This window comes from Alexandromys fortis, unplaced genomic scaffold (assembly GCF_014885135.2).
Source record: "Alexandromys fortis isolate MF-2015 unplaced genomic scaffold, M_Fortis_MF-2015_v1.1 scaffold_7, whole genome shotgun sequence".
Lineage (NCBI taxonomy): Eukaryota > Metazoa > Chordata > Mammalia > Rodentia > Cricetidae > Alexandromys > Alexandromys fortis.
In genome coordinates, this window is record NW_026067920.1 from 3,458,168 (window position 1) to 3,476,529 (window position 18,362).

Below are 18,362 nucleotides of genomic sequence, written 5' to 3' on the forward strand. Positions count from 1 at the left end.
GGGGAAGTCCTGAGTCCACAAGGGTGCCACACGTAGTTCTTTTAAACAGAGCTCCTGGAGGAGGTTTTCACCCAGTGGGGGTGTGGGAGGCTTGGAAAGCAGAGGGGTAGAGGCAGACCCTGCTCAGGCTTGGCACAAGTTGCTCCTGTGAATTGGATCTTAGTGCTTTTGACGGGTTACACAGACACGAAGTCCCTTCCCCTTTGTCATGCATTTCTGAGTTCAGAACCCACACCATGTTCCAGCACTGTTAGTCACATACAGAACAAAGCATCTTCAGAGTTAGCCTGACCCAGGACATCAAGCAGCACCTGGTGGCCAAGGAATTCCTTGCAAACACCTCTATTTCTAAACCAAGTTCAAGACCAGTTTAGGAGGCTACACACATCAGGTCTGAGACTCACTGGTCTGCTGGGAGCTGCCAGCCTGGTCCTCTAATGTTAAACGCTTGGGTAAAACACAGGCTGAGTTGAAGATACGGCTGCACTGTGGCTTTAGTGGGTGTGTTCTAGGTGTTTGTAGTGATGTGGGTTTTCTTCTTTCAGTCAAATGCTGACCTGGTGAGAACGTGATTCGAGTCTGTGCAGATCTGCGGGAACAGCTGCCAGCACAGCTGCAGAGACTGCAGCAATGTAGGCTCTAGGTTACACATTGCAGTAATTCCTTGAGACTGAGTGTGCAGTTACTTCTGTGATGCATGGCCTCAGCCCGCTCCCAGTTCACTGTATGTCTTAGCCAATCATAACCTTAAGTATTCCAAATGCTCAAGTCTCAACTCTAAGCCACGTGGTAGCCCAACCCAACATAAGACCCTCCCCACGCAGCAAACATACCTGAGGACTGCACACGCCAGCCTGCTCTGACACTCAAGACAAGTTGAGAGACAGATGTGGGACTTTACCTGGGTAGAGATGATAAGAGCCACTGTGGTGCCATCTAACCAAATACTTCCAACCATTCACCGTAAACCACCCTTCTGAGTCCATACCAGGCTCAGCCTGGGTGGCCAGGAGCAGAGGCCTGGGCCACGGGTGCTGAGGACATGGCTCCTTAGCTCGGCCTTGGGGGTAGATGAATTATTGCAGAGCCTCAGGGACCCTCGCAAAGGCAGCCCTCAGCCTTCCAGCACTGGCTCCTGGAGAGGCCCTAGAGCCTCACAAAGCCTCAGAGACTCATGCATAATGCACAGCCAGAGTGCCTGCTGCAGAGGCCTGAATTATTCACAAGGGCAGAAACACTGTTCCCCCAGTGTGGGGAGGAGCCACTGTGCAGTTCACGGAACAGCAGCAGGGAAGGAGCAGCAAGAACACACAGCTTCTCGTAATAGTTATGTGATGCTGTCATTTCCACACCATCTTGAATTTAAACTCTTAAGTCCCATAAACACAAGATCTATATTCTCAGTGAGACTAAAGCCATGGCATCTCAAGGGTGTGCAATTAAGAAACAAGCAGCTTGAACTCAACCGGTTCCAAAGCAAAGTCTGTGGCATCAGCAGCACACCTAAGGAAACCTCGAGGGGCTGGGAGCTCAGCCGGAGCTGGGCGTGCCAGCTTTAGAAAATAAAGCCTTTTGCTGCTGCCTGCACGAACTAAATCAGTGCATAAACAGAGGTGGGAGAAAGGCAGTGAGGCCTCATGAGTTCTCCATGGTAGCCCAGGTAAGGGTCAGCAGAGACCACTTTCAGCTTTCTGGCCACAGTCCCCAGCAATTCCAAATTTGATCTCCAAGACACGCAAGGGAAAGATGACTGGGTCAAAGTTTTACCACCCAAGCTGGATGACCACAGTCCAATGATTGGTGACTTTGGGTGAACACTCCTCCACAAACACTCCGACTCTGTCAGTTCCAGTAAAAAGGCCACCAAAGGATCTCAATAGTGTCCTCTAAAAGAGACCTGCGAAGGGTTAAAGGGAGGCCTCAGCCGTGTCTGCCTTCCCTGAGCACATGGCTTCACATCAGTGGCTGAAGCAGGGAATACACCCTTACCACCCGTGAGGTTGCCACCGGAAGCTCACAAGAGTCTTGTTGGTGCAAGGATGGGGAGCAGGAACAGGACCTCCACTCTCTTCTGGGCCCATTCTGTCTCTGGCCCTCCTGTCACAGCCTTCCGCACCTCCTCCAGGGACAGTCACCAAAACATACACATTTTTTTCTAAGCTATCTGAGTACCCTGCCAACAACAGCACACACACAGATACAGACACACACACACACACACATAGACACACGACACATCAAGGTGTACTGACTGCTAAGACTTTTTTAATCACCGTGATAAACCCAGAACATTTAGCACAGCCTATCCTCTAATCCCACCCACCATGTCCTTCATGGTGCCGTCCCCTCTGCCTAGGACTAAATTCTGCTGGCGAGCAAAGCTCTCAGGCACCTCCCCAGCCTCTGCACTGAGGTCTCGGTGGGCCAGAGGGTTTGGTCCCCATCTTATCTTGGCTTGTCAGTGTCCGGGAGAGAAGCGGATCATGCAGGCACCTTTCTCTTGGGTGCACCGTGCCAGTGTGCGGCCTGATCCTGTAGTCAGGATGCCAGTTTTCTGCATTATCATTCTTTCTCCTCCAAATACAAGTTGAATAGCCTTAATTCAGAAATCTGAAATTCAAAATGCTCCCAAATCCAAAAATTTGGGGTGACTAAAAAGCTACTTCTACATCTTGTCTCATGACACCTGCAAACAGACTAAAGTGCTGAGTAAAATTATCCTCTGGCTCTATGTGTAAGATGAATAAATGAAGCCCATGGGAAGACCTGTATCCTATGCCTGAGAGAACTCACTGTACCTATGGGAAAGTTCCAAAACCTAAGGGAAAAGTCAGAAACTGAAATACTGGCCCCAGTGATTTTGTATAAGGAACTCTCATCTCCCAAACTAAGGCAAAAAGCACCTCATGTTCATGGGGCTGTGCCATGGTCTCAGTCTCCTGAGAGGGTCTCAGGGCTACGCTGGTCTGTAGTCAGGCAGGGGTTTGCGCTCAGTGGCCTGGCACTTTCTCCTCTACTCAGTCCTCCATCAGGTGGCCGTGTGTCCCTGGGAGTCTTCCCAAACACTGAGCACTGACGGGAAGCAGACATATACCTGCAGGCCCACTGTGTGCTTTCCCTGCTCAGCCCAGGAGTTGGTCTTTGGTCCAGCAGTGGACAGCCTCCTTTCGCTCCTGATGCCCCCACTTCCTCCCTCAACAAAAAGCAGCTGAGCTTTCTAGAGTTCCCTTGCAGGTGACATTCACGGCAGAGTCCCACCTGCCTTTCTGCGCTGGGAAGTTCTGTCACCTGCTTGGTGAAGGCACTGCCTCTCTGTGAACATGTTCCCCTTATTCCCACAGTGGTCCATGTAGACATCAGTCACAGGTCACCAGTGTGGACAATTCTGGTTCTGGGAGAGGCCAGGCGGAGATAGAGCCCAACATGACCTTTCTGGATCTAGGTGACATGATGATCACATGGACCCTTATGTCTAGGTCTCGGCTTTCTTATGGGGAGAAACGAACACATGTAGGGCCTGGGGCCCGAGAACCCCGTAAGGATCCCAAGCTGTACATCCAAGTACTGGAACTGTGCCAGAAGCTAAAACGCCATCAACAAGAGAGGCCTCAACCTACCTGGAGGGCTAGGTTTCCATGAAAGTCCCGCATGACACGGGAAGATAGCCCTGGCCTCACCTCATTTCCTGTGTCACAACTGCGTACTTGAGTTCTGTCACCTTACTCCGAGAGCAGCTGGCTAAGAGCACTTCATTCTCATTGCCAACAGGGTGACCCTTCATACTAATCAGTGAGGAGAGCTTAGGACAGGCCCCGCTGCTTACAGACTCCACAGTGTAAAATCTGAGGGCAGCCATTCGGCTCCTCACCTGAGAAAGCCAGAGCGAGCAGTGGCAGATCCTGACAATGAGCAGATTGGCTTGTTTTGAGCACCACAGCAGAGCCCCCAAATGTGCTGGTCTAACTCAACAAGTCCACTGTGAGGTGAGGCTTCAAAGGTCTTAGGATACTGGTGGGTAGAACTGGGCAGGCACCACAAACTCTGAGGTGGCATCCCAGTACCCTTTCCTGCCCTGCTTGCTCCTCACCGTCTCCCAGGGAGTGACAAGGCCAGACAGTCCTTTGAGACTGTGCTGGGATCACACGATTATGTATACCGCAGGGCCCCGAGGGAACAAATGGGAGAAACCTAAATGCTGTCTTGAAGCTGAGACCAGGCCCATCTGAACTCAGCAGAACAAACTCAGCCTGTGAAGCGACACAGTGTTTCAGGAGAGGAAATGCCAAGCAGATGGGAAAATGCCAAGAGCTTTCAGGGCCGTAAGAGTGGGTAGAACGGGAGCTGCCAAGGGTCAGTGTGGGAAGTGGTGGGAGAGAACAGCTCCTTCGTTTGTCACATTGCATTTTCACAACTCAGTTGAGGAGCCATCAGCTGCCACCATGAGGGGCACTGGACTACAGGGGGGCCTAGTACATGCCAGGAAGGGGCAGCGCCTTTTTGAAGCCCTGATTCACACACTGGCTGGAACCAAAAAGGTCACAATGCCTTACTGGCTAATTCTTTCTCAAAATGGACTTATTTGATTTTTTTTTGGGGGGGGCTTTTTGAGACAGGTTTTCTCTGTGGCTTTGGAGCCTATCCTGGAACTAGCTCCGTAGACCAGGCTGGTCTCGAACTCACAGAGATCCACCTGCCTCTGCCTCCCAAGTGCTGAGATTAAAGGCATGCACCACCATTGCCCGGCTGACTTATTTGATTTTGACAAATAAAAAATTGGTATCACTAAGACACACATCCTCCTTTTGTGTTCATTTCAATGACAACATGTGGAACAGTCACCTGGCAACAGAACCTGGCTGAAGGAGGAAAACAGACACACTGCCCAGCACAGAAGCCCAGGGATCCAAAGGCTGGGCTCAGGAGGAAGGCTCTGGAACCTCATGCCCACATGCGGTGGGGCTTCACCTTCTACAGAAACCATGTCAACAAGGGTGTTTTGGCTGTGCCAAGTGTAATGATGAAGCTGACTTCATAGGAGGGGGTGAGCGCCACACCTCACTGGAGAGCCACTTAACCTTTCAACAAAAACCTGATAATAACTACATGCTGTCGTCACAGGAAAGTTGTGACAATATCAGGCACACAGTAGGCACTGAATGATGTCAACTACTAACTGGGCTGTGCTAGTCCTGAACATCAGGTGAAGGGCAAGCAACTCCAGCTATATCTGCACTGTTAAGTCATGGTTCCTAAACTAGTCCCTGCCTTAACATTTTAAATATAAATCTAAAGCTTTTGTTGGTCAGCATCTAAAATCATGCTCTCATCCCCTCCCTACACAGACATGGCACCTCATTTAAGGAAGGTCCTGCTTTCCTCTGATGAATTCAATCAGTTCTGAAGGTCAGGGCTGGTCAGGGGCTCTGCTTTGGGTTTGTACACAGGTGGCACCAACTATGAGTTGTGCATATGTAGTTTTCTCCTTTCTCTCTTTTGTCTTTTTAGTCTGGGCTAACCCTAACACCTAAAGTTACTGTCATGTGCACATGCTTGTGCTATTCTTGGCTCTTGTAGAATGCTTCTGGTTGTCGAGTCTAACTTGGAGACAAATCAAGCCAGTGCTTGACTCTGTCAGCTGCTACTCTGGCCTCCATGGTGTGAGTCAATTGGCTTCACTCCTTCTCTGCTGTGGCAGATCTGCTTATGTGTCTGCAATTGTTTGCCCTGAAAGCAAACTCTAAAAACATAGGCTTAGTCTGCCTCAGAATGTACCCAAGTGTCTGGAAGTGTTGCAAACAAAGCAGAAACTCAAAACCCTACCCATACCATGAAAAAAAAAAAAAAAAAAAAAAAACAGATTCCAGGGGCATCCAAGACTTAAATGTGAACAATAAAATGGTAATAGTTTTACCTTCATAGTCTTAGGAAGGGCGGAGTAGAGCAAGACAAATGTGCTTCTTAAAGCGGGGATGGCCACTAGGACTATCTTAAAAACTTCAGTCTGCAGGAGACAACACTGAGAACCAACTGCAGAAGGTGGCCTGCACGCCTTCCTCAAGTGCTATTACACTTTCTTTCATTCATTATTAGCCACAAAAACCAAACAAGAATGCAGTTGAAAACATAAGCTGTAAAGTTGTGAAGGAGAACTGTCCCCATCGGCTCCAGGATTTGAGCGCCTGATTCCCAGCTGATTACTGTGATGGGCGGGGGAGGGGCTGTTGAACATCTGGGAGGTAGAGCCTTGCTGGAGGAAGTAGATGGCTGGGGCAGGCTGTGAGTGCTCACAGTCTTACCTCACTTCCTGGTCACTCTCTACTTGATGATTGAGCTCTCAGCTTCTTGCTCTTGCAACTACGCTTCCCCACCATAATGGACTCTTATCCTTTCAAACTGTAAACTAAAACTTCTACAAGCTTCCTTGGTCATGGCATTTTATCATATTTTATCAATGGGAAAGTAGCCAATGTATAAGATTATCACAAGTCATCTGTCTAATCCAAGAATCACTTCTAGAATTTATTATTTTTTCAATTTTCTACTAATCAGCTAACAGTAACAACATAACCAGCCGAATGAGAAAACACAAAAAGCAAGCAACAAGCACAGGCTTGTTTGTTTCTGGCAGTGTCTGCGATGGAATGCAGGGCCTCACGCTTGTTAATCGGGTACTCTATACTGACACCCGTCTAAGCAAAGGTCTGGACTGAGTATTTAAAAATAAAACTGAGTCAGGCGGTGGTGGCACACACCTTTAATCCCAGCACCCAGGAGGCAGAGGCCAGCCTGGTCTACAAGAGCTAGTTCCAGGGCAGGCTCAAAAGTTACAGAGAAACCCTGTCTCAAAACAAAACAAAACAAAACAAAACAAAATAAATAAATAAATATTAAGTGGCCACATACAAACCCTAGCAGCCATGATGAACACAACAGCTGGGTAGTATGCACACTGGACAATGGAGAATATCTAAATACACACGCCGATGGCCAGCTCATCAGAGCAAGGGCACACACATATGTCCATGAAGAGACCTGTACGGGCATGTCTTGCAATCTTTGCGACAGCTAAAGTCTGAGCCAGCTTAGCAGCTATCACCAGAGGCAAGAGCAGACAGTGGCCATTTAACAACAGAACAGGGCATGGTAGCCAAAGTGATGGTAACAGACCCACAAGGCAGGAAAGCAGTTCACAGACAAGTCAGGTACCAGAGAGCACACATGGCAGCATTAGCCCAAGATCACATGGAAGGGTGAGACATCAGTCCAGAGTGAAGGTGGAAGGAAGATATGTCCTGGGAACCAGGCAGAGGCTCAAAGGATGATGTCCCAAGAACGGGTGCTTTCCTCCCCAGCGCCTTGTAAAGATCACTAGCATCAATCACTGTAGCCCATTAATGTTAGCTAACTTGAAAGGACGCCTTTATAAAGGCAGGAAAGCCATCATTAGGTCATGAGTCTTAGGTTTTGTTTTAAAATACTTACATAAAAGCCTTCCTTCCCAAAGGATGTGGTAAACTGACCCAGAGATGTGCTGTCTGTAAGGGGACTTTGCAGGCTGGCCCCAATCCCTTCTGTGCAGGCTCACCAAAAAGTCCATGTTACTCAACCAGTATGTGCCACCTATCTCTCAAGCCCTGGCAGGTGAAGTCACTGCATAAGAAATAAGCACATAGCAGGGCCACCTAGCTGATCTCCATCATGTTCAGAGCTGGTAAGGGACCTCAGGGAGCTCCCACATACTGCCCACATCCATGCTCAGGTCCCAAGAACAAAGACATCTCTGAGCAATGGTAGTAGCACACCACTAGCCTGCAGCACAGTGGGAACGGTCCCCCTCACCAGCCTTGAGACCTTGCAGGCCCTGCCCTCCATGTCTGGATCCCAAATGCAGAGGGAACACAACTGCCCCTCACTGAGGTGAGGGCTGGGTACACCAGAACCCGCAGGGCTAGTCAGGTATGCAGCACCTATCTAAGGACACCCTGAGTGTCACACCACATGGTGCCAGACAGACTGAGAGCCCTCCAAGGAGGTGAGCCCAAATATTAAACAGTGTGTAGAACATTTTGGGGGCCCACACTGCTCCCTGGAGATGCACCAGAGCTCAGCTGGAACAGCGACACTTCAGAAGACAGGTTCTGATGTGGGCAGGGCCATGTCACCACTTCATGATGCTCTGACTTTTCATGGCTGAATGCTCTGTAAAGGCAGAGAAAGTAACGGGATGGGCAGGCAGGGCTTGCTGATTCCAGAATGAGGTATCAGCTCTGAATGAATGAGGAACTGATTGCTTCCCACGCCTGTAATGTGTGGGATACAGGATACTCCAGGCATACTGGGGTGAGACCTGGCGCTTCATGATTCTAAGGGCAGTGCTCATCCTACGGGATGAGAGACCATGGGAGCTCCTTGTATTGAGCTCACATTTTATTGTGAACTTTCTAAATCATGTTCCACAACTAGAATGTGAAAGCATCGCATCGCAGGATGCTGGCTGTGACAGGAACCCTACTGCCACTCAGCACTAGAAAATGAAACTAAATGTTTAGCAATGATCCTTGGAATCTGGACCTCTGTCACTTCTGATGGGAAAGCCATCAAGTCAGTGTGTGTTTAGATCACCCCATTTACCAGGAGGCATGTTGGGTGCTACAGCAGAAAAAGGTCCCTACAGGTGACTCTCCATTGAGCTGAAGAGAGAAAATCAGAACTAGAGAAAGTTAAGGGGCTGCGGCATGCAGTCCAGATACAACTGGTGGAGAGAGAGGAGGCTGGGGACCACCTGGGACGTCTCAGTACTGACTCTAGGCAGTGCACTCGCAGGGTGAGGCCCCAGGAGGTTGCAGGCGACGGTTTGAAGCTACAGGATGAAGGCTGCCAGCCCTTGCACAAGTCTGGGGAAGTTCCAGATCCAACCAGTTCTTGTAGGAATCCCTGGAGGGGCTCCATCAAGCCAGGAACATAAAGACTCTTTCAGGAGTCCTTCTTCATATGCCAAGTCCGGAAAACACCTTGGTCATGTGACAAAGAAGCTGATGCCGCAGAGCACCAAGGGAACTAACTCTGGGGCAACTGCATTCCCTGCCCCACCACATCTCTTAGCAATGTCCCTGCGAGTGCTAGACTGATCCAGAGATCCAGTCCCCTTGTTCTGACATCACAGGCTTGCTGCTCTTTATCATTCTTCCTACTCATTCCTGTGAAGATCCTCATATGTGTGCACTTAAGACATTCATGTTTTTTCCTGTTAACCAGCTCTCTAGCCAAAGGCTCTATGGTGCTAAAGGGAATGACAGGGAGGCCGCACCCCTACACAGCTCCACCAAAGTGTAAAAGAGCACAAGCCCCAGGCATGTATTGCAAAGGCTTTTGCAAGTGAGCACACTGTGTCAGCTCCTCTGAAACCGAGTGTTGGGACATAAGCAGGAAGCCCCTGGGCTTCACCTCTCTGACTCTACCATCCTGGGTCTCAGAGCAAGGCTCATACTGCTTCTCTGCCTCAGAGACTCACACAAGTCTGTTCAACCGAGTTTTGTTCTCTAAGAACCGACTGAATATGTTCCCTTTGTGAGGCATGGCTCCCTCAGGTGGGCCTCTCGAGACAGAAGGGGAACCAAGAGGCCTCCAGTGCACTAGAGACGAGTACTGAAACCAACATGTCCAGGGTTCCCACAAATAGAAGAGGGGGAGGAGGCAAGGTGGGAGGAAGGGAGGCAGGAAGGAGTCACTGGCTTTATTACTTTTGAACTTTGCTTGAAAAAAAACTTCACAACATAGTTACTAATAAAAACTCCTTCCAAATGTCTTGTCAAACCAGAAAGAAAGGAGTGTGTTGGGAGGCGTCTTGGCAGAAACCAAGTCTGCCTGCTTCCCCAACAGTCTACAGTCTGTTTGAGTTTCAAGTCCAAAAAATCATAAAAAAAAAAAGAAAAAAAAAGTGAACTACTGGGCCAAATAAAAGGCTCTGCTTAAACACCTGCTCTCACACCACAAGCTACAAATTACCATTCCATTCCTGCTCAGTAGTGAGCGGTTTTGAAAAGCACAAGATTAGGCTGTGGTACCGTGGACCACCGAGCCACGCTGCACTGTTGGCACCATTCCACGGGGACTCCTCACATCTCTGTCTCTTCTGATTACAGAGGATGGTTCACCTGCCCAGAATCTTCACAATCGCAACGTTCCAAGTGAATGCGACCTAATTTCTAGTCCTCGTGGCAAGCACGGCTGGCCCTACATCCCTGAGCAGCTTCCAAGTCAGCTCAGCATGCCTGTGACGTGGACCGCTGCAGCCACTTCTGTAGGACAGAAGATGCTATCAGGTTGGAGCAAAGACAAAGTTGCCAGACAGGAAGGGAAGGTGGCTTGCCTGAGTATAGCCCTGGGCAGACCCCACAGCTTAGGGTAAAGATGAACAGTTAAGAAGTGCCAGGGGTGAGGAGGGCAAAAGGGCAGAATGACACAGTCTTTCCCAGAGCATCTGAAGGTAAACAGTCATCTGAGGGGTTAGGGAGCCCTCCAGATCTCAATGGAAACCTTAAAAAAACAGGAAAGTGAAGATTGAGAGAGCCTGGCAGCCTCTTCACGGAGGACCTGGCTGGGCTTCACAAGGAGGGAGGCTAAGCAGACCTGGCCAAGTTCATAAGTATCTAGCACAGGTCACAGAGACAAAAACATGACAAAGGTGCCCCTACCACTCTGAGCAGGCATCCTAGTCCTCACCAAGTTTGTTCAAGTCTCCAGAATAGTCTGGGGAGTATTCTAGACTCCCAGCACTCAGATCTAGGTTAGCCTAGCTCAGCACCCAGACCTGGCCTAGAGTCCAGACAAGTACCAGCTCCAGACAAATACTTAGTCCAGCCTAGCCCAGTGTCAAGCACCCAAAGTCCCATACCTGTGGGGCACAGCAGGCCAAGAACAGCCCTTGGCCCGATACTCTCTTCCTTCAAGTTCCACTGAAAGTTCCACCACAAAGGAACCTACAGTCATGTGCATGACTACCACACACCTTCACTGACTCTCCTGTACTCTCTGCACTTAGGCAGAGGGTCAAAGAAGGGGACACTCATGCCCATACTTTAGGTAAGAAAAAGCTAAAAGCAGAGTAAACCCAACCTAAGGCCTAGCAGCCTGGAGAAGAAGGTGAAGACAGACTTGGAGTGCCTTCTGGAGTTTAGTCAGATGGGGATGCTATGGACGGGCACACCCAATTGCCACTCAGCAGGCATTTTCCAATCTGTGCTCCAGGATAGGACATTTGCTTGACAGAATTTAAGAGCATTTTGCTGCTGAAAACACTTTAAAAGCCACTGCCCTAAGCCAGCCTTCCAAAGCTTGGGCTAATGTCACTGAAGACCACTGGGGCCCAGATTCAGTGATCCTCTCACCAAGCTTTCCCACGCCGGTCACTGGCAGGAAGAGCACAGAACACTACTCAGAGAAGGGGCAGGAGGCAGCAGGTGGGTGGGACAGGAGGAGCTGAATGACATCAGGGAGAGTACAGTGGGCGGTCTGGTGTGCTGGGTCACTGCAGGCTAGCCTGGGACAACAGACCACTGTGGCAGACGGAGGGGGTCCAAGTTCAGCGTGAGCCGGCCACAGCTGCTGCCCTGTGGAGACTGGAGAGCACAGGCATGGGGACGGTAGGGATGGGGAGCGCCTGAGGAGCGCCTGAGGAGCGCCTGAGGAGCGCCTGAGGAGGCAGAGCCTCTCCTCCATTCGAAGGATCCATGGATGTGGTAAGGGCACGAAGTCACAGAGTTGAAGGCCTGACATGAGGACATGAGGAATGGCAGATTTCAGGACCAGCAGACTGGACAGTACAGAGATTTTAGGGAAGTGCTACACAGACCCCACAGCCACACCCTCCACTGACTACACTGCTACAGTTTCTCCCTCGCATCCCCCTCCTGTGTGCGTGTTATGCATGCATGTGTATGCATGTGCATGAGTGTGCGCGCAAGTGTGTGTGTGAGAGATAGCAGAGTAATTTTCAGGAGTTGGTTCTCTCCCTGTACCATGTGGGTTCCAGGAATAGAACTCAGATTATCAGACTGTGTGGCAAGTACCTTTATCCACTATAAGCTGTCACATGGCTCTTCTCTGGCATAAATCAAAAGATGCTCCTCATGAGGACCCTGGAAGCTAAAAGCTTGCCTCTGTCTATCTTAGTGAGGAGCAGGTATAACCAGAGGCTGGTGGAATCCTTCCACACAAAGGAGGGGTTTTGCCCCTGACCCAGGCAGACCATAGGTGACTACTACCTTTGTGACAAGACCACCTTGTTTACACTGTGTTTCTCATACCTTTCACAGACTCCTCTCGCTTTAATCTCTGTAAATGTCCTGATCCCAGGGACTGTCAAGCTGTCTGAATGCTAAAACTGAGTAGTAATGTCTCTAATGGTCTGTCTGCTGTCAGTTTACTTCACACACCAGAACTACTGAACCTTTAGCAGGAAAGGCACACCTGAATGTCCTCATGCAGCACAAGGTGGTGTGCCGTTTGAGAACAAGAGCCGGGTGGGAGGGGAGATCCTGGCAGAGCTGCTAATACCAAGTTAAAGAGCTTAAATTCCATGAGAGCACAGAGCATCGTGGGAACCTGGTAGATTACTGCGGGAGCACAGAGATGGGACACTGGGAGCGCAGAGGTGGAGCACTGTGGGAGCACTGTTGGAACACAGTAGTAAGGTACCACAGAAGACAGTGTGAAAGCCAAGCCGGTATCTGAGACGAAAAGTCCTTTCAGTACCAGCATCAACAGTAGGACTCACATTTATATCCCCTCCCCTCCCCCTCCCTCTCTCTCACTCCCCGCATCTTCCCTTCTCCTTCCGAGAAGCTGAGATAAAACCCCTAGGCTCAGGGCTGGAGAGATGGCTCAGAGGTTAAGAGCACTGACTGCTCTTCCAGAGGTCCTGAGTTCAATTCCTCCAGCAACCACATGGTGGCTCGCAGCCATCTATAATGAAATTTGGTGCCCTCTTCTGGCATGCAAGCATACATAGAAGGAATGTTGTATACATAATAAATAAATAAATCTTTTAAAAAAAAAAAACCTGGGCTCAAGCATGCTAGGTAAGGGCTTGGTTTTCAACCCTCCAGGTTGACCTTGTTTTCTATTTGGACATCGGGAAGTCTCTGAATGCTAGGGATACTTCTCTAGGCCTGATCTGCTATCCTAGAGACAGTCTGCCCTCCACACAAGGCCAATGTGCAGGCAGTGGTGACCATAAGCCCTTTCCTGCTGAGCAAGTGAAAAGCACACTCTGAGCAAAATCTTAAATGGCACCGCCCAACTTCCTTAAAATTGCATGAGACAACATGGTAGGAACACACATTACCAAATGTTACGCACAGCCTGGAATGACATCAAAGAGTCACATTATGTCAAGGGCTGGATGCACGACACTTCTGGAGAGTATTAGATTTCCATAGCCCAGGCTGGATGAGGAGGCAGACATAGCCTCAACTGGGCACAGATTGAGCTGGCCCCTCGTCTCTACCTGCACTTGGTACACATTTTTCCATACATCGTGGGGTTCTGTGGTTCCTAGGCTCCATGTGGGAATCTGTCTACTACTGACCAGGTCTATAAAATATCTCTGTGTGGAAACATTCAAGCTTCTGCCTAGCCCTTCTCCACAGGTGCCTGGGCACTGCATGGTGGAACACGGAAGAGCTCCTGGGGCCTGTGGGAAATGGAAGGCTTTAGCTGGATTAGAGGGTGAAGGCTGGAGGTTCTTCTCCAGGCCTGTGCCCCGGGGACCTCGACTGGAGTGATCCTTACACTGCTTCAGTATCACTGTGACCACAGCACATAACAGTGACCTCCCAGAACTAACACACAGACTCAGTCAGACAGCCTCTGCATTTTAACCTTATAATTAGAAAAGAAACTAAAAGTATAAATATAATAAAAGCATGAAAAGTGACGAAATAAAATATATCTGGCTGTCTAGCTCAGTTGCTGAAATCCCCTGCCTCCTGCCATAGCAGGTCCTCCACAGGAGAACAGGACACAGCCCTGTAGCCCTGGGGTCTGAGCTGGAGGAGAAGGGGACAGAGGGTGGAAAGCCCCCAAAACAGGGGGAATCACCTGGCCAGGACACCACTTCCTCAGAAAGGCGCAGTGGGGGCTGGGAGCCAGGGGCTTCCCACCCTCGGAAAGGGATCTTCTGAAACCTATAGGACAACTTGGGGTGCTGGGGCTGGGGAGGACTGGCTTCCCCAACTCCTAACAACAGTGCAGAACTTGGACAGTCAATAAAATATATTACATATTGTTAAAATGATGGATTATGGAAACCTCAAGTATATACATTTCCACAAGAATAAATGTCCTCTGCCAGAAAAGAGAAGTTAGCACCAGGGCTGTGAACCTGTGTTTTTGGCCCAGGCTTGGCTGCCCGTCCTACTTCTTTTCTTGCATTAAGGAGGCTTTGGCTGATTAAATGACACGATTATTACTGTACATAACACAGGAAATATAACCCCTTTACTCTAAAATATATGCTTCTTACACTTTGCCCAGGCTCCCTGTGGTCTGTGTTCTGGCATAAGAAGGTTTGTAACTCAAGCAGTGGGAATCCTCCCCGCCTCCATTCTGTGAGTCCTACAGAGCTACTAATGCCAAAGGCTCCGCCTGCACTTTCCTGTGGGAGAGGAATACCAGCCTGAGGTGGGCAGCTCTGCGGGAGACAACAGAAGTCTCTAGAAACTATACCAACTGGTCTGAGTACCAGAATACTACACGCCTGAGGAGTGTCTAGATGAAGCTCTCCAAAGAGTTTAAGGCAGTTTCTTTTGTTGTTGTTGCTGTTGTTTGTTTGTTTTACTTTTTTCTTTCTAAATGCTGAATTAAAACCAGGGATTATGTCAGAGAAATGGAGTGAACCCTGGCTGGGTCTTCCTTCCTGGTCAGTCCCACTAAAAGAGCCCTGTACACAGACTCATCTAAAGACAGAGAGAAAGGATTTGATTCTCCTTCACCCCACACTCTCAGTTCATCTACTACATTTTCCTTAGGAAGGGAACTTTCAGAATGGCTCAGATTCAGCAACTGCTTTGAGAGCTGAACTAGCTCGTTTGGAAGCTGGCTGTACAGGGAGCAGCAAGCATGTTTTTGCTTGTTGATCGCAGGCGTGCAGGAGCATGACTGCAGCTCAGCACACTACCTGTGCTGGCTACACGGAGCTTCTATTGCCATGTTAGTCAAACACATGGCCAGGCCAACAGGACGCTGCCCGCCAGTGAAACTCCAACTGAGACCCTCCCACAAGGAAAAGGCAGAGAAAGCATCTTACTGAGTCTATCAAATGGCAGATATATTTTCATAATTTGAAAACGACAATAAGAAAAATAAAATATGACTTACCACCATCAGACACAGTTGCAGACTGAAAAAAAAGAGAAAGAGACATGAGTTAATTACATCTCTCGACAAGATTCAGGGAACAGCGCTTCACTTCCTCCAAGGTCCTGGGCGACTCCCAGCTACCCAGGTAGGTGCTGAGAGAAGCAGACAGTGAGTCAAGCCTTGGGGCTCCAACTCCGCCCCAGCTGGTGACTCCCTCTAAGAGGAAGTTGCCGTCATTTTCACTTGAAAAGAACAGATCCCAGCATGTCTGACATCATAGTCTTATTAACAGACCGTGCGATAACAGCTTAAGATTAGTGCCCCAGTGAGGGCACCTTGCAGGACAGGGGCTCAGTACCAGACACTACTCAGCTCAGGCTAGTGTTACCTCCACTCCAGTGAGACCTGAGCTGTGAGAAGGCAGAACAGGAATGTGTGTCCCTAACCACCACCACTTCCCCCCCACCCCGCCCTGCCACTCCCCCTTGGAAGAGTGGCTACTACAGTTCTGGGGAAATGCCTGCGGGCATAGTAAAAAGAGTTGGGGGTTGCTAAGCACTACTGGGCAGAAAGGCTGATCCTCTGGGAATAAAAACTGTCAGCAGTTCTCTGCAGGAGCCCAACCTGGGCTCATGTGGACACTTGCTAGTGGTCAGGTAGGTGGTGAATGGCCCAGGAAAAGGCAGATGGATAAGGAGGCAGGCATCCCAGGGGCAGCAGAGGGACCCAGCAGAGAAGGAGGTGCATGGAAGAGCCAGTGAAGCCTGTGGCTAGGATCCTGGCGGCAGTATGGCTCCTCCCCAAGAGCAGGAAGGACAGCAGAGTGCCGGAGTGGCTCAGAGGAGGCCTGGGATACACAGCAAGTCCAGCACCACTGCTCTCATGTCTGCAGCATGCCAAGATGCCAGAAAACTTTCCCTTCTGTGGCCTGGGCTATAGGTGGCTCTACCTAGAGCTTCCTGGATCAATTACAAAGCCTCCCCAGCTTTACCTCTCCAAGGTTCTACCATTTTTGCCATAGCATTCAGGTCTCATCTGAACCGGGCTTTTAGGTGCAGCCAGAGGGCAGACAGCAAGTGAGTAGAGCCTGCCTCACACCAGACCTGGGTCCCCTGGGCATCCTGTAAGACCCCTCTAGTAAAGTAATCTACTCAGTGGCTGCCAACAGGAACACCTAGAACCAATGGCCATAAGACACTATCCACTCTCCCTAGGGAAGCCAAAGGATATGTGATATACAACCCACCAGGGCACCTGGATTTGTGCACTTCCTGTCTGACTCTACAGCCCACGTCCAGGCAGGCCTATCGGGCAGATACCGAGGAGCCCCTATTGCTACCCTGCTAGGATACATGATGAAGGACTCAATGGGTCCACCTCGATGGCCAGCCTCCACTTATGACCAAAGGACTGTCGTGGCACATACAGAGAAGTCATTTCTTACTGTAACTGCTACAACCTGTGATGGGGTCTGAACCCATAAAATTGTAGGTCTAGAGAATCCAGGTTCTGTGAGGGCCAGCCATGATAGATAATCTAAGTCTGGGCAGGTCACCCAAAGGAAGTTCTTTATTTCTTCCAACCATTATCACCTGGGACTCTGGCCAACGATGAATTTAAATGGAGGCTGGAGTCACAACTCTTTACCCAGAGACATGCTGGGCTGCAGGAGGAACCACAAGCTGAGATCACCCGACCCCTACCCAAGAACAGACCACCATTCAAAGGAAATTCCTGGCATTCCAAGCACTGTAGCTAGAAACACCTGCAGCTCAGAATCACCAGGAAACCCTAGACGAATATCAGCCAATCAGGAGTCTTAAGACTCAGAAACCCCTCATCCCCACCTTTACTACTATAAAACCCTATTCTAATTGTGCTCAGGGCTCTCCAGTTATTCCAATACGTTGGACATGCGGAGAGACCGAGTTTGCAAACTTGATTAAAATAAAGGCTCTTTGCTTTTACACACACGACTCTTGGTTTACTTACCGGCTTGCGGGGATTGCGGATTTGGGTGTAACAGTTCCTTAGCCACCAAGAGGATGCACTTAATTAATCTTTAATTTTTAATTTATGGATGTGGCTATTTTGCCTGCCTGTATGTCTGTTTACCACTTTGTGTGCCTGGTGACCTCAGAGGCCAGAAGAGGGCATCAGATTTGTCTGTAACCCTGGAACTGGAGTTACAAATGACTGTGAGCTGCTGTGTAGGTGCTGGGTACTGAACCCATGTCCCCAAGCAGTCAATGCTCTTAACAACAATGCTACCCCAGCCCCAGAGCCACTTAACTTTCACCTTGTTGGACATCTATGAGCAGTATGCACCCATCCTGCACGCTGGCCTCCTTTACAGGCCGGAGTTTCCGTGCCATGGCATGTCATCTGCCACCACAGTGTGAGGCTGAAAGACACCAGAGCCAGCTCTTTCTGGGGACTGTGAAGAAGACCCTTGTTGTGGTGCACATTCAGAAAGCCTGTCAATCTTAGAGTCTAAACCTCAACAAGGTGTCACCTTGTGTCACTCAAGACAAATGCAGGCCCTTAAATCATAGCTGACTGAACACACATACCAGGAAATGTCAACACACAGCAGACCTACCGTTAGGGAAGCATAGAGGCCTAGGAACAGGGCCGGGAAACCAAAGACAGGCAGTGAGAAGATGGCTTTCAAGGACCAATGCCCATGAGGAAAACAACGGCGGGAATGAGCACAGCAGTGTATCCATCTGCCAGCACTGAGCCAAGGTCAAGAGACACCTTTTTGGGAAGGGAAACTTTCAACTTCTAAAACAGTTTTAATTTACAGGAAAAAGCCAGTACAGAGATGTGTACTTTCTAACATGTTACTGTTACAAAAGCCAGAGTCCTTGAGAAACAGAAGATAGGCAGGGGATTGGGAGCAACGGGCAAAAGCCATGGCCTCCAGTGAGGCGATGCAAATGAGCCTGGCCACAGCACTGTCACCCACTCCGTCTCATCTGAGATGTTCCACTCTTTCG

The 18,362-nt window shown here is 49.6% G+C and overlaps 1 protein-coding gene across 6 annotated transcripts in view; it reads right to left on the minus strand.

The window, feature by feature from the left end:
- Positions 1 to 18,362, minus strand: part of Rgs12 (regulator of G protein signaling 12) — a 96,619-nt gene that overhangs the window by 25,498 nt on the left and 52,759 nt on the right. For all 6 annotated transcript variants that reach the window (XM_050140895.1, XM_050140897.1, XM_050140896.1 and 3 more), the window contains one exon: positions 15,379 to 15,400. In XM_050140895.1, the coding sequence (XP_049996852.1) occupies positions 15,379 to 15,400 (22 nt within the window). The remainder of the gene's footprint in view (positions 1 to 15,378; positions 15,401 to 18,362) is intronic.